The sequence below is a fragment of the Antennarius striatus genome, chromosome 17 (assembly GCF_040054535.1).
Source record: "Antennarius striatus isolate MH-2024 chromosome 17, ASM4005453v1, whole genome shotgun sequence".
In the NCBI taxonomy this organism is placed as follows: Eukaryota; Metazoa; Chordata; class Actinopteri; order Lophiiformes; family Antennariidae; genus Antennarius; species Antennarius striatus.
In genome coordinates this window covers 15286888-15302490 of record NC_090792.1, presented here as the reverse complement: position 1 = coordinate 15302490, position 15603 = coordinate 15286888, and the positions used below count along the sequence as shown (strand labels likewise).

Below are 15603 nucleotides of genomic sequence, written 5' to 3'. Positions count from 1 at the left end.
CTTACGTGAATGATGTTGGGTCTAAATCTCGAACATTCACTCAAAAACTGTTCTAAGCTAGACCAGGGTCATCAGACAAAGGCACCCAGAGAGGTTTTAAAGTTTTACCAGCTGCAGCAGGGAGAGACACAGAAGAGATGCACTTGACTTGGTGCAATTCAAAGTAGACTCTGACTCTGTCCCACCCGGCTGCTTTCTTTTATTAAAAAATGGATAGAGCAGGGTTAGATAAAGACGCGCGCAGGCGTCGTAACAGTTTAGATCACACACAAGGTCAAGAACAATAAGACATTTTTCTACATGTTGGGAGTTAACTTGTGGTTATCTATGTTGGAACATTCTAATCGTCATCAAGGTTGTAGCTGTCTGCAGTAGGTGATTAACTGGAACAGGATGTGTTTGTTAGTACATTCGGGTGCAGCACTTCTAAATGTAGATTATGACATTTTAGAAACACACATATACTTCATTTAAATTTTAGCTTATCTTACAAATGATATGAAAGAAAAACAAATGTTTTTCACGGATGACGTTGTGCAGTGAAAGCAGGGAGCAGGCGGAGGAACAACAAATCATGAGTGTTATACATCAGATAGAACATCAGAGAGATTATATATTTGGTACTCAACCAGCAGAGAAACATTGTTTGGTAGTTTGGGACAGAATAATAATGAACCATGTTGTTTGGTAAAGGACAAGAAAATTTAAAGCACCGCCTTTAAAATCAAACCAAACAGTGTACACCCCTTCAGGATCTTATTCGTCCCAGAACCACTTGTGAAGGTTGATTGTCTTGTACTCCTTGTGCCGACGCACATGATCACAAACTCGGCATGCACGCAAATCCCAGGAAGTGTACTTCTTAACTTTAAAGTGCCGTTGCCACTCAAAGTATTTGAGGTACATTTCTTCATTCTTGTCTAGCAGCAGCAGGTAATCAGCCAGCTCCTTCGGCGACTTGAAGTCATCCACGTGGATGAAGGCGTCTCCCTGGATAATTCTCTCATAATTCTCTCTGGGTGGGCCAAGAACCACTGGAACTGTCTTCAAAGAGAGTGCATTGAAGAATTTTTCCGTAATGTAGTCCATGTGGATGGAGTTTTCCAAAGCCAGATAGAACTTACATTTAGATAAAGTGTGGTAGTATTCAGTGGCAGTAAGGGGTTTTCCAAAATATTTTCCATAACCAGAAATTGGAACATACTTTTGCAGTTCATAGTAGTATGCCGACCGTACATATTGTTCTTTCCAGTCACTCACAACCCAGCAGAGCAGCTTATTTTTGACGCGTAGGACAAGATCCCGCTCAACATCTAAAATTTCAATTGACCCATAAGGCATTTTAATGTCAGCATCACGACGGTAACTGACAGTCAGATTAAACAGATTCTCAATCTCAGGACTCTTGGGGGAATGTGAGGGTGCTTCAAAGTTCATCCATATCCACCTCTGGAAAGGTGGTCGCTGAAGTGGTGGGAGACAGAATTGTTTTCGGCAAATAGTTTGATGGTGAATAAGGACCACATCAGACATATTGTAGAGATTCCTATCTGTTGTGAGGAAACAGCCCTTGATGTTGTAGACAGAGTCGCACACAGTCAGATTGAACTGTTTCCCAAAAGGCCAGGACCAGATCAGCATTGTGGTCACATTCTTGCTGCTCTTGTCAGAGAAGAGATCCTCACCGACATCCGGAGATGCGGGTAAATTCACTTGGCCCACAGAACTGGTGGATGGTTTAAAACACATCAAAAGCAGAGTTACAGACCCTGCCAGTATTAAAGTAACCATCATGAGGTGTCGTAGAATTCTGTGAGTCGGCACCAATAGCATGTGTTTTTCCTAGAAAGAAATAACAGAAATAATGAGTCACAGTAAAGACGTGATCAATAAGATGCAAAATCCAGACTGATTTCATCTTCTCGAATAAGAGCAGATAGTAATGGTCTTGTCATCAGTAACTCATCTGAAGTACAGATCACAGGGGTGTGGTTCCTGTCTGATTGTTGACAAAAGGCTGAGTACACCCCGAAGAAGACGCCAGCTCCTGACAGGTCCAAACACAAAAACACACACTGACGCATGCTCACACTCACACCTGTGGACCGTTTAAAGTCACCAGTTCACCTGAATTGCACATTTCTGGCAGTGGAAAAAACCCGGAGAACCTGGAAAGAACCCATGCAGACCTGGGGAGAACATCCAAGGACCCAGGACCTTCTTGCTGTGAGGAAAGGAGGCAACACGACCCACTGCGATACAGCGTTGCCCCCAGACTGATTTACAGTGTTAAAGTGTTCCACATTACTTTCTAAAAATAAACTGGTTCAGTTGTATATGGTTATTACCAAAAAATAAATAAAAATGGATGAATAGTAATCATCCACAATATAAAACACCAATAATGTCAGTGTCAGGTAAGTCTTTGTCAACTTGTTGTTTGGTGCACATTTAAATTCTTGTCATGACCTCAAATTCTTTTCATGAGTTTAAACAACTTTGTAAGGAAATCTATTTTTAGTTGTTGGAAAAAAATACAATAAACCAGAGTGGATATGTGAAAATGAAATGTTCTATACTCCAAACAAAATGAATGAATGAAATTAATTTCCTGGTGTTTCTTTCTTTCTTTTACTAATACACAATTTCATTTCATTCAGATTTTATGTCTAATTTAACTGTCACATTAGCTCACAACATTAGCATACAATACTTTAATGTATTTATTATTAAATACACACTACAATCGTGTTAATAGTGCTAGGATGCTTACATACTGACTGACATATTTCATCCTAGCACTATAAACTACTAAATAATAATAGACCATATGAAATAGTTAACATTCAGACTTGGACAGCTCATAATGTTCATCCACATTGCACAATAGGATTTAGTCCTAGATCAATCCATTTCAAGAAGATTACATTCTATATTTGGAACAAATGTACTGAGTGATAGTAAAGCAGAGTCTCAAAAGTTTTATCATTTGTATGCGAAGGGAAAGATGTTATAACGTAGAGATTAATTTGCTGTTGCTGAAGGTTTAATCCTTTAAAAATTGAACTCTAAAATAGTTGCCAGAAAAAGTCTAGTTTTTGAAAATGAAGTCTTATAAAGTCCTCCGACAAATTTGTCAAAAACCAAATTTGTAATAGATATGTATACACGAGCTTTACCTTGTATATGTTTTTCTAAATCCTGAATTTTTCGCATGCAAAATGCAAAGGCATGTCTGACTGTATGCACCAGGTTATTCCCCCCCAAAATATAAAATTTATCATATAGAAGTGTTAAAATCCTGAAGCCATTGTTTTAAATCTAATACACTTGAATTTAAATGGATAAAGAAAGCCATTTCATGAATTAACAATATAAGACATAATAAAATACATACAATACAATAAAAAAAATGAAAGTTAGTGATTACAACTAGAACAATTACATATAAATATAAGTTATTTTCCACTATTAAAAATATAAAAGCAATTTAAGACTTACGATGAAAACTCAGCAGTGTTGTTAACAAAGTCCACACCCCTGTTCAGAAGTCATAATGTAGCTTCTAACCACTTTTTGAATTTCCGGTTTGGTCAGCAGAGATTTTACTTCAAGAACAACCTGCTTTTCCACTTCATAACTACACAGGTCTTCTAAAGAGCTATTTATTGTTTCATCTGACGTCACAGAGGGAGAACAACAAAAATTGTAAAGACGCCTTCACCAAAATATTCTTTGACTTTATATTTTGTACATTAAATAATGACTCCATCTGTTAATGGAGTGGCATTCAATGATTCATTTTCGTCTTATGATTTCAAGATCGGCAGTTCGATTCCCGCTCCCGCCCCCCTCCAAAAAAATACCAGGAGGTGAGGTGATAGTGGGAGGTGTCAGCTCACCTCTGGATCACTGCCAAGGTGCCGTCCCCTTTACAAATCGCTCATTTAAGGCGCACCAAGATGGAGCTGCCTGCCACTCTACCTCCCTTGCATGCCTACAGGCCCCCTTGTGTATGTGTGTGTGTGCTACAGGGGCCTGTACACACTAATATATATATGCATGCGTTTGAATCATTAGCTAGAGTGTGCATTCTTAATTTCCCTTCCGGAATCAAAACAGTATTTTAAAATGAAAATTAAATGAAAATTTAAAAAAAGCGTGGCCTTAATGGTCAATTATTGACCACACCTTTGTAGAAGGGTCCTTCAGGGGATGGTGCTATTGAATTGAAGCACTGCTATCATCAAACATAAAAAAAGAAAATATAAACTCTCTCTCTCTCTCTCTCTCTCTCTCTCTGTGTGTCTCTGACATCCTCTGTCTTTCTCTTGTTCTCTGTCTCTTGCTGTGTGTGTGTGTGGGGGGGGCACAATTTCAATGCAGTACACATCATGTCGTTTCTGTTTGTTTTAGTTTTCTTTTCTTTTATTATTTTTAGGCAAAACCACATGATATGGTACCCTGTCATTACAAGTTGTTTGCAATTGTGTATTTTAAACTGTAAACATTTTGACCAACTTATTGCATCATTTGATACTAAAAAATAATTTTAAATAAAATCAATAAATGATACAAAATTCAAATTCAGTTCAGCAACATTAACTACGGAGCACATTGTATAAAACACTATAACCTACAAAACAAAAATGAATGAACAATTTGTGTTGATTCTTTTTCTTTTTTATCAAAATTAGGAATTCAGGATTAATGGTTACAATGAGCTCATTTAGACAGTGCATAGTTTTATGCACTGGGGGGGGCACTATTTGAGAAGCACTGCTTTAAATGAACGATTTATTCAGTCCACAAACATCATGGTCAAACAACAGGGACACAATCTTGGCCGAATAATGAATGAAACGTTGTCTGAGATTGAAACGACAAGTGTGAATTCACTTGCAACTTTGTTAAAGGGTTCCAATTATGAAAACCACATTTTTTCCAGGTGTCTACATATACATAGTGATCCTCCCTAACCCGACCAAATCCTAGAATCTGGAAAACAAATGTTCCCTGGATCAGTAGATACTTGGAATCTTTTGGATTCATGGCAGGAGAAAATCAAAAAGGATCAGATTCATGAAGTGCCATGTGTGACGTCACAAGCAGAGCGTAATTGACGTATCATGAGTCACATCTGATTGTCCACCCGGATATGGGCGTGGTCATCCCCGAGGGGAGTCCGAGTCCGTTAAGGCTACGGTAGAGGTGCGTGGTAACGACTTAGCTCAGAGCTACACACTAAAAGTTCCTCACAAACTGTTGAAATCAGCATTTGGCTAACTAGTTAGCGCTGCTTCAGTCAGATGTGTGTGTGTGTGTGTGTGTGTGTGTGTGTGTGTGTGTGTGTGTGTGTGTGTGTGTCCGCCCGAGGCTATCCCCAGCATAACAGCAAACACATAACCAATTACACATTAATTACAAATTCAGAACAATTATCTGCTTTTGGTGAATGAAAGCAGCTTTATCTCCTCCAAGTGAAAGTTATGTGTAACCCTCACTGTTACTGTCCCACTTTTTTAGCCCTTGTGATAAAACACACACACACACACACACACACACACACACACACACACACACACACACACACACACACACACACACACACACAAGAGAAAAACTTGGTCTTACCAGTAAAATCCCATGTTTCATTAGTTTGCATTAGCTGAGCTCCATTGTTATCCACGATCTCTCATTGTCCATGACGATTGTCGGAAAACACAGCTTTAATTATCTCACCAGCCGGTCTCATCATGTTTACACGAGCAACGAGTTTTTGTTATATCTTTGAGGTCAGACTTTATTTCATTTTTGAGGTCCGATTTTATTTCATTTTTGAATTCTGTGAAATCTGGAAGAACTGTAGCCACGTTCAAGGCTCTTTGTTAAATCTTATGGTCAGGTCTTCAGGAGCTGCTTATAACATCATTTTCAGGAAAATCTGTAACTGATGTGATTTTGCACTCCTTTTCCTTTGGGCTTTTCCCTTCAGGGGTCGCCACAGTGAATCAGTTGCCTCCATCTAACCCTGTCTTCTGCATCCTCTTCTCTCACACCAACTACCTTCATGTCTTCTTTCACTCCATCCATAAACCTCCTCTTTGGTCTTCCTCTAGGCCTCCTGCCTGGCAGTTCCTGGCAGTTCAAAAGTCAGCATCCTTCTGCCAATATATTCACTATCTCTCCTCTGGACATGTATAAACCATGTCAGTATGGCCTCTCTGACTTTATCTCCAAGACCTCTAACATGTGTACTCATTCCTGATCCTATCCATCCTGGTCACTCCCAAAGAGAACCTCAGTATCTTCATCTCTGCTACATCCAGCTCTGTCTCCTGTATTTTCCTCAGTGAAAACAGTGCACTGTTAAATAAAAATGACACATTTAAATTGATATTTTCCTCTCTGGTGGTGTGTGTCTGCATGTGTGTGTCTGGTTTTGTCTTTACGGTCCATGTCTATTATTTTCTCAAACTCCTACCTTATGTTTTCTGATCTATTCAAGTCTGGTAGATTCAGAAGTCCCATCAACCAAGTAAAATAAAAAAAATTATACAGATACTTTTTAAACATTTATTTTCACTGTTCAATGAAATAGTGCTCTTATTTCAATTTATTTTTTTAATTCAAATCAAGGCTCCGCTACACACTCTGACAGCCAATATAAGGATAATGGCTCGTGGTGTTTTTTGTTTGGTACATAGGTGGCAACAGAAAAAATGGATTTCATAAGCAACACACTGTAGAAGTGCACAAGTAAAAAAACATATACAGTCAATTTAAATGTCAGAAAGTAGTTACAGCTCCCAGTGTTTTCTTTTCTCTAGAAACCAGGTCCAAACGGCTGTTCGAATGTTATAGGTTGCCGACCCCTGGCTTGGACCATCTGCCCTAACAAAAGTTATTAAATAAATAAAACACACCTTTATATGAATATGCATTTTTACAGTATTTGTTAGTACAGGCCCCTGAAACAAACACACAACAAACACCAGTGACCTGTAAGCATACAGTTAATACACACACAGTGGGAGGCAGAGTGACAGGTCGCGATTTTAGGGCAAGCCCCAAATTAGGAGCTTGTAGGAGGTGATATGGTAATATGGTAATTAATATGGTAGCTTAGAATGTAACAATGCTCAACCTTATTCTTAAGCAAAGACAACACAAAAACAATAAGCAGATGATAGACTAAAACCAAACATTCCATCTGTAAATTAAACAGGAATAATACTGTACAATCCTTCAGAACACCATCAATGCCAGTACCACTGAACGAGGTCGATTGTTTCTTTCTCCTTGTGACTGCGCAGGTGATCACAAACTCGGCATGCAGTGTTTAGGATGGAAGGACCGCTCTTGACTTTAAAGTGCCGTCGCCACTCAAAGTACTTGAGGTACTTTGCCTCGTTCTTGTCCAGCAGCAGCAGATAATCAGCCAGCTCCTTAGACGAATTGAAGTCATTCACGTGGATGAAGGCGTCTCCCTGGATAATTCTCTCATAATTATCTCTGGGTGGCCCGAGAACTACTGGCACTGTCCCCAAAGATAGTGCATTGTAGAATTTTTCAGAAATATAATCCTTGAAAATCGAGTTTTCAAAAGACAGGTAGAACTTACAACTGGCTATGATGCGGTGGTACTCCTCCCGTGAAATATGTCCCCCAAACTTTTTTCCAAATACTACAATATTAATATGTTTCCTGAACTCATTGTAGTATATAAACCGTTCATGGTATTTGTGCCAGTTGCTCACAATCCAGCAGACCAGTTTGTCTTTGATGGGTAGGGCAAGATCCCCCTGGCTCTCTTCTGCCACAATGGATCCATAAGGCTGTGGAATGTCAGAATCAAAACGGTAAGTGCTTGTTAGATTGAACAGTTTCTCCGCTCCAGGGATCAGGCGAGTGTGTTTGGGCGATTCCTTATTCATCCATACCCATTTCTGGAAGGATGGTCGTGGGAGTTGCGGCAGTCCAGAAATGTTCTGGTGGAGCCTCCTATTTTGGACAATCACCCCATCTGACCTGTTGTAGAGTCTCTTGTCTGATGTGATGAGACAGCCCTCAATGTTGATAGCATACTTGCAGAGACTCAAATTGTTTTTGTAATTCCATGACCACATCAGCACTATGGTCATATTTGTGTTGCTATTTGTGTTGGAGAAGAGGCTCTGGTCCTTTAAACCCAATGACCAAAAGGTATGTGGCATAGAATACATCAAAAACAGAATTGCATAGCATCCCATGAAGACCATGCCCCTCAGGATGTGGTGTAGGACTTTTTTCTGCGGAATAGATGGCATCCTCCACCTTGGAAAAGGCAGATGAATTAAAAAATATGACAGATTACAATCAAGAAGATCCAAAATCAAGACAATTCATCAAATTATGAAGGTTTTTGTCTGTGGGACACATGTTAAGATGTGTGAACCCCCTATCACCCTGTATTGTTTTTGTAACTTTTGATTTTATATGAGTTTATTATTTTGTGGGTTCATATTCTGTTCATATGCAATGTAGCCACAAGAGGACACAAGTCAGTGTCTTATTGTGCCGGTCCCAAGCCCGGATAAATACAGAGGGTTGCGTTTGCAAAAAGGATGGAAATGGCTGTTGACTTTGCAAAAAGGATGGAAATGGCTGTAGTGAATACTTTCTTCCAGAAGAGGCAGGAACATAGAGTGACCTATAAGAGTGGCGGTAGGAGCACACAGGTAGACTACATCTTGTGTAGACGGTGTAACCTGAAGGAGATCAGTGACTGCAAAGTAGTGGTAGGTGAGAGTGTAGCCAAACAGCATCGGATGGTGGTGTGTAGGATGACTCTGGTGGTGAGGAAGATCAAGAGGGCAAAGGCAGAGCAGAAGACGAAATGGTGGAAGCTGAAAAAGGAAGAGTGTTGCATGACTTTTAGGAAGGAGTTGAGACAGGCTCTGGGTGGTCAGGAGGTTCTTCCAGATGACTGGACAACTACAGCTAATGTGATCAGGGAGACAGGTAGGAGAGTACTTGGTGTGTCATCTGGAAGGAAAGTAGATAAGGAGACTTGGTGGTGGAATGAGGAGGTACAGGAGTGTATACTGAGAAAGAGGTTAGCCAAGAGGAAGTGGGACACTGAGAGGACTGAGGAGAGTAGACAGGAGTACAGGGAGATGCAGCGTAAGGTGAAGGTAGAGGTAGCAAAGGCCAAAAAAGAAGCTTATGATGACTTGTATGCTAGGTTGGCCAGTAAGGAGGGAGAGACTGATCTATACCGGTTGGCAAGACAGAGAGACAGAGATGGGAAGGACGTGCAGCAGGTTAGGGTGATTAAGGATAGGGATGGAAGTCTATTGACAGGTGGCAGTAGTGTGATGGGAAGATGGAAAGAGTACTTTGAAGAGTTGATGAACGTAGAAAATGAGAGAGAACAAAGACTAGAAGAGGTGACTGTTGTGGACCAGGATGTAGCAAAGATTAGTCAGGATGAAGTGAGGAGGGCATTGAAGAGGATGAAGAGTGGAAAGGCAGTCGGTCCTGATGATATACCTGTAGAGGTTTGGAAGTGTCTAGGAGAGGTGGCAGTAGCGTTTCTGACTGGGTTGTTCAACAGGATCTTAGATAGTGAGAAGATGCCTGAGGAATGGAGGAGAAGTGTGCTGGTGCCCATTTTTAAGAACAAGGGAGATGTGCAGAGTTGTGGCAACTACAGAGGAATAAAGCTGATGAGCCATACAATGAAGTTATGGGAGAGAGTAGTGGAAGCTAGACTAAGGGCAGAAGTGAGCATTTGTGAGCAGCAGTATGGGTTCATGCCAAAAAAGAGTACTACAGATGCAGTATTTGCGTTAAGGATGTTGATAGAGAAGTACAGAGAAGGCCAGAGGGAGCTGCATTGTGTTTTTGTAGATCTGGAGAAAGCTTATGACAGGGTGCCCAGAGAGGAACTGTGGTATTGTATGAGGAAGTCTGGAGTGGCAGAGAAGTATGTTAGAGCAGTGCAGGACATGTATGAGGACTGTAAGACAGTGGTGAGGTGTGCTGTAGGTGTGACAGAGGAGTTCAAGGTGGAGGTGGGACTGCATCAGGGATCAGCTCTGAGCCCCTTCTTGTTCGCTATGGTGATGGACAGGCTGACAGACAAGGTTAGACAGGAATCTCCATGGACTATGATGTTTGCAGATGACATTGTGATCTGCAGTGAGAGCAGGGAACAGGTGGAGGAGAAGCTAGAGAGGTGGAGGTTTGTCCTGGAAAGGAGAGGAATGAAGGTTAGCCGCAGTAAGACAGAGTACATGTGTGTGAATGAGGGGAACCCAAGTGGAAGAGTGAGGTTACAGGGAGAACAGATCAAGAAGATGGAGGATTTTAAGTACTTAGGCTCAACAGTCCAGAGCAATGGAGAGTGTGGAAAAGAGGTGAAGAAGCGTGTACAGGCAGGATGGAACGGGTAGAGGAAGGTGTCAGGTGTGATGTGTGATAGAAGAGTTTCAGCTAAAATGAAAGGAAAGGTGAGACCAGCGATGTTGTTTGGCCTAGAGACAGTGTCACTGAAGAAAAGACAGGAGACAGAGCTGGAGGTAGCAGAGATGAAGATGCTGAGGTTCTCTCTGGGAGTGACCAGGAAGGATAGGATCAGGAATGAGTACATCAGAGGGACAGCACATGTTAGAAGTTTTGGAGATAAAGTGAGAGAGGCCAGACTGAGATGGTTTGGACATGTCCAGAGGAGAGATAGTGAACATATTGGTAGAAGGATGCTGAGTTTTGAACTGCCAGGCAGGAGGCCTAGAGGAAGACCAAAGAGGAGGTTTATGGATGTAGTGAGGGAAGACATGAAGGTAGTTGGTGTGAGAGAAGAGGATTCAAAGGACAGGGCTAGATGGAGGAAATTGATTCGCTGTGGCGACCCCTGAAGGGAAAAGCCGAAAGGAAAAGAAGATATTCTGTTCATATGCAATGTTGAATGTAGTATTTCAGTAATCAATGCCTGGTTACAATGACCAGAGCTCACACAGGCACTTTGGGCAGCCAGGTGGCCTTAGGGGTCCTTAAGAATGCACGGGCAGCTGTGTCATACTGAGTAGATGGACAGCCTGCGGCACACAAAGAAGTGACTGATGTGCGTGTGTCTGTTTTGCAGTATTTTGGAAGTAAAGGAACCCTAAAAACTCATGCTTTATTCAAGTCCGTCTATTACATCAAAGTGTGCAACATCTCAATTAAATTTTTAAAATATGCTTCCTGCATAAGAGGTCACTTAATCTGATATTATCATGTAACCCAGTAACAATAACAACCCAGTAACAACCCAGTCACGACTTACCTGCGTGATAGAAGAAGAACACTTTAACGATCCCCATAGCGAAATAATTGTTTTCACCCGTGGTTAGTCTGTTAGTAATCATATATATGTTTTTGTACAGGCCCCTGAAACAACCAAGCACACACACAAGGGGCCTGTAGGAATGCAGTAAATAAAGCGAAGGCCGAGTGACGGGCAGCCCCATCTTTGGAGCACCCTGAAAGAGCAGCTTGTGAAGGGGACGGTGCCTTGTTTCAGTGCACCTTGGCATTGCTTGGGAGGTGAGCTGGGCCAGCTCACACTGGCAGTGGGAGAGTGGTAGGGAGCAGGAAATGAACCGCCGATCTTGGATAATTCGACGACCTGCTCTACCAACTGAGGTACTGCCACCCCAGATGAGAGAGAGGAAAGAGACAAGACATGCTTGTGGCAAGCAGAGTACAGAAATTGATGCAGCATTAAAAAACGTTGAAACTTAAGGTTTTGCAACTTACTAATTAATGTGCAGGATATTTGAATGCTCTAGAACAGTGTGTGGAATGACTGACAAATTCATGCATCTGTTCCGCTTGACGGGTCTCGGTCACGTGACAAGTTATCAACACACACACAATGAAGCGCCCATACACACACCAGTGTTCTGGATTTAAGTCAAGGCAGATTATCCTGAGATCGCCCAAAAAGTATCGAAAACCCTGCTTCCATTTCCAACCTCCTGTCTTTGTGAAGCGATTTTCTGCTGTGACCGAAAACCAAACTGCGGAGTAGATCGGACGTATGGTACACACGTCATGTGTCATTGTCTCCCGTTACCCCTAGATCAGCGGTCCCCATCCACTAATTCTCATTATTGTAATTACTATTATTTGATTGACTTGTTGACCCTTCTATTGGAAATGATCAATATTTCTCCTGCGTTGAATGCACTGATTGTAAGTCGCGAAATTTCAAAATAAACCTCATCAGTGCAGTCACTTGAATTGAGTTTTTAATGTAATTATTTCTTATAATTATTTCATTTACAGAGACGAAACAGAGATGTTGATTATCAATTTATGAAAAAAACTTTGTTTATTGTCTGTTGATGTCCACTGCGGACAATTTATTATTAGACTACAGCTGTCCTGGCGTCCTTAACGATTATCGAGCAAATGAAGACCGGTCCGTGAAAATATTGTCTTAGATGAAACTGGTCCGTGGCGCAAAAAAGGTTGGGGACCGCTGCTCTAGAAGACACTGAGTTGGGAAGTCTCTGGGATTTGCTACCATATATCTTGGTCAGGTCTTAAGGACAGAGTGAGGACTACTTCTGGATCCAGTCTTATTGGTGGCGAGCCTCTCAGAATGATACAACTTGGACTCAATGGACTCATGGAATACTCCACACTGGGATAGGGTGGTGCCAGTCACCTGGACTGTCATCCACAATTGAAAAGAGTGCACTCTATTTCACAAACAGTTAAAGACATTTAAGATTTTACGGAGAGTAGATTTGAAAAGTGATGCCAAACAGAAAAGATTTATTATTTTGGAGGGCCCAATTGTTGTTTTGTTAACATGCATTTTTTTGTTATTTAAGATTTGTTGGAGTAAGAACAAACCGTTCGAAATTTATCTTGTTTATGTACTTTCATGTACGCTTGCTACAGTTCACACCCTCAGCTCCTTATGAACCTAGATCAGAAATGTATTCACTAGGAGTGGGCTACAACACCAAGGATTACTACAACAGAATCACTTTAATAGTAGGAGCCTCTACACTAATCTTTGATACATTAAGGATCAAAGAGAACATTTGAAATACCATTCAACATCATCACAATGTCAGAAACATGGATTCATGAAAACATAGACAAGGATTTCTGATTGGAGGGATAACATTAAGTTTGAGATTTAGAGTATGTTGATATCCGTTAACAATATAATGGAATGTGTAACTGTTGAATTATCTGTGACAAACTGGTTAATATTGGATAAACACTGTCTGTCTGCTGAGGGAGGTTAATATGTCTTTATATTGTTGTTAACAACTTTTTCCATGACTACCTCACCAACAGACCACATGACTACTTCACCATGACTACCTCACCAACAGACCACAGTTCGTCAGGTTAAAGGACACCACGTCTGATACTGTGGCCAGCTGCATCGGTGCTCCACAGGGGACTGTTTTGTCCACAATCCTCTTCACCCTGTACACGGCAGACTTCTGCTACTACACAGAACTGTGTCACATCCAGAAGTTCGCAGATGACACAGTCATCATGGGATGTATCAGGGACAATGAGGATGAGGAGTATAGATGCGTGGTGAAGGACTTTGTTGACTGGTGTCGTAGCAACAGTCTGCAGCTCAACACCTCCAAAACTAAAGAGCTGGTCATCGACTTCAGGAAGGGCAGACCCCAACTTAGTACAGTTCTGATAGGAACAGAAGAGGTGGAGATTGTGCAGACCTATAAATATTTTGGGCTGTAGCTAGACAACAAACTAGACTGGACCAGCAACACAAGGCAGCTGTACAAGAAAGCACAGAGCAGGATGTTCTTTTTAAGGAGGCTGAGGGCATTCAACGTCTGCAGGAAGCTCCTGTGGATGTTCTATCAGTCTGTGGTTGCCAGCGTCCTGCCTTACGCTGTGGGGTGTTGGGGAGGGAACGTGACCAAGGAGGATCTCTCCAGGCTGGAAAAGCTGATCAGGCTGGCCTGCTCAGTATTTGGGATGAAGCTGGACCCTCTGGCAACGGTGGCAGAGAAGTGAACCTTAGACAAACTGCTGGACATCATGGACAATGTCAGCCACCCTCTGCACACCGTTACCAATAACCAGTAGGGGTGGGTGATACCGGGAATTTTGGTATCGATCCGATTCCAAGTAAATACAAGGTAGTATCGATACCAATACCGATACGATACCGATACTTTTTGCTTGGAAATGTCATGATCATTGAATAATTGACACCCCACCCCCCACCCCAAGTTACTTTATTATAATTGTGATAAACACAGCTCAAATATTTTAGGCAATAAAAATGTTTCATTTTTTAATAAATAACTACAATGCAAACATTAACAGTATAAAAAAATAAAATACTTTTACTACAACAACTGTTTCAGAACAAAAGTCAAGAGTCAAACCAAAAAAAAGCAGCAATGTAACGTAATCTTATTTCAGGAATTAAAGTTTGTTTAGCACTTTAATGTACATGTTTCACAATAAGTTAGAGATTATGAGAGACTTATTTTTGGGGTAATAAATATTACACTAATGGAAATGGTGTTTCTTCTCATTCACTATGTAACTTTTATTTGTCATTACAATTCAGACCAAATAGGAAAGCAGCCACATAAAAAGCAATATCAATAACATATTGTGAACCTTGTATTTTTATCTGATTACTTTAGTAATAGAATCAATCAATAGATTAATCGATTCCTTGGGTAATGGATAGCTGTAGCCCTTAGTAAAACAAGATTTTTTCAACTGGGTGAACATATAACCATTGAACCAGTCTCCTAAAATTGATACCCAATTACATTGTGAAAAACAGATTACCTGGGTCTTGTTGATTTTTGTGGCTGAAAAGCCTCTGCCAGAGTACATTGTCTCTGTCCGGAGGAGCAGGCCAGTGGCCAGGTGGGGGGAGGGGTTGAAGGTGTGCCTGAGTCACTCAGGCAGAGACTCAGAGAGCAGCAGGGTGCGCTGGGCGAAAGAGAGAAGGGCGTGCGCTATTTGCACAGAGAAGCTGCGCTTTGAGGAAATTGGTGGAGGAGCGAAGTATCGATCACAGGATCCGCCCACCCCTTAACAACCAGAGGAGCCTTAGAAGCCTGAGCAGCCAGAGGCTGCGCCTCCCAACATGCAGGACAAACAGACTAAAGAACTCCTTCACCACCCCGAGCCATTAAACTGCTCAACTCCTCTCTGGGGGAGATGAAGAAAAAGGGAGTTCACACGAGAGCAGAGGGATGACGGAAACAATGCACCAAACAATGTAAACAATATACAGACTAAAATAATATTCAGTCCACGCCTATCCAGGTTTATTTATTCATGCCCTTCATTCCTAAACCCATTTAGGTCTCTGTATTGGTATATTCCTTTAATTAGTGAGTTATTTATTATTTATTATTCTCTCTGTCGGGGGGGTTACTATTTATTACTCTTTCTATTTGGTGTTGGCATTACTTTCTGTGTCTTTTCTTTCTGTGTACGTACTGTGCTGTGTGTAATGTGACGGAAAAATTAATTTACTGTACTCTGCGTTGACAGTTTGGGCCTTTAAATGGTAATATCCTTCTAATACAGTACAGT

General features: G+C 41.2%; 2 protein-coding genes across 2 annotated transcripts; both read right to left on the bottom strand.

Annotated features, from left to right (window-relative positions):
* Positions 1 to 756: 756 nt before the first annotated feature.
* LOC137611258 (4-galactosyl-N-acetylglucosaminide 3-alpha-L-fucosyltransferase 9-like) lies at positions 757 to 1791 on the bottom strand. The gene has a single exon (XM_068339361.1). The coding sequence runs from the start codon at positions 1789 to 1791 to the stop codon at positions 757 to 759; it is 1035 nt and encodes a 344-aa protein (XP_068195462.1).
* A 5468-nt stretch (positions 1792 to 7259) lies between these two features.
* Positions 7260 to 8144, bottom strand: LOC137611147 (4-galactosyl-N-acetylglucosaminide 3-alpha-L-fucosyltransferase 9-like). Its single transcript, XM_068339193.1, has one exon. The coding sequence runs from the start codon at positions 8142 to 8144 to the stop codon at positions 7260 to 7262; it is 885 nt and encodes a 294-aa protein (XP_068195294.1).
* Positions 8145 to 15603: the final 7459 nt, after the last annotated feature.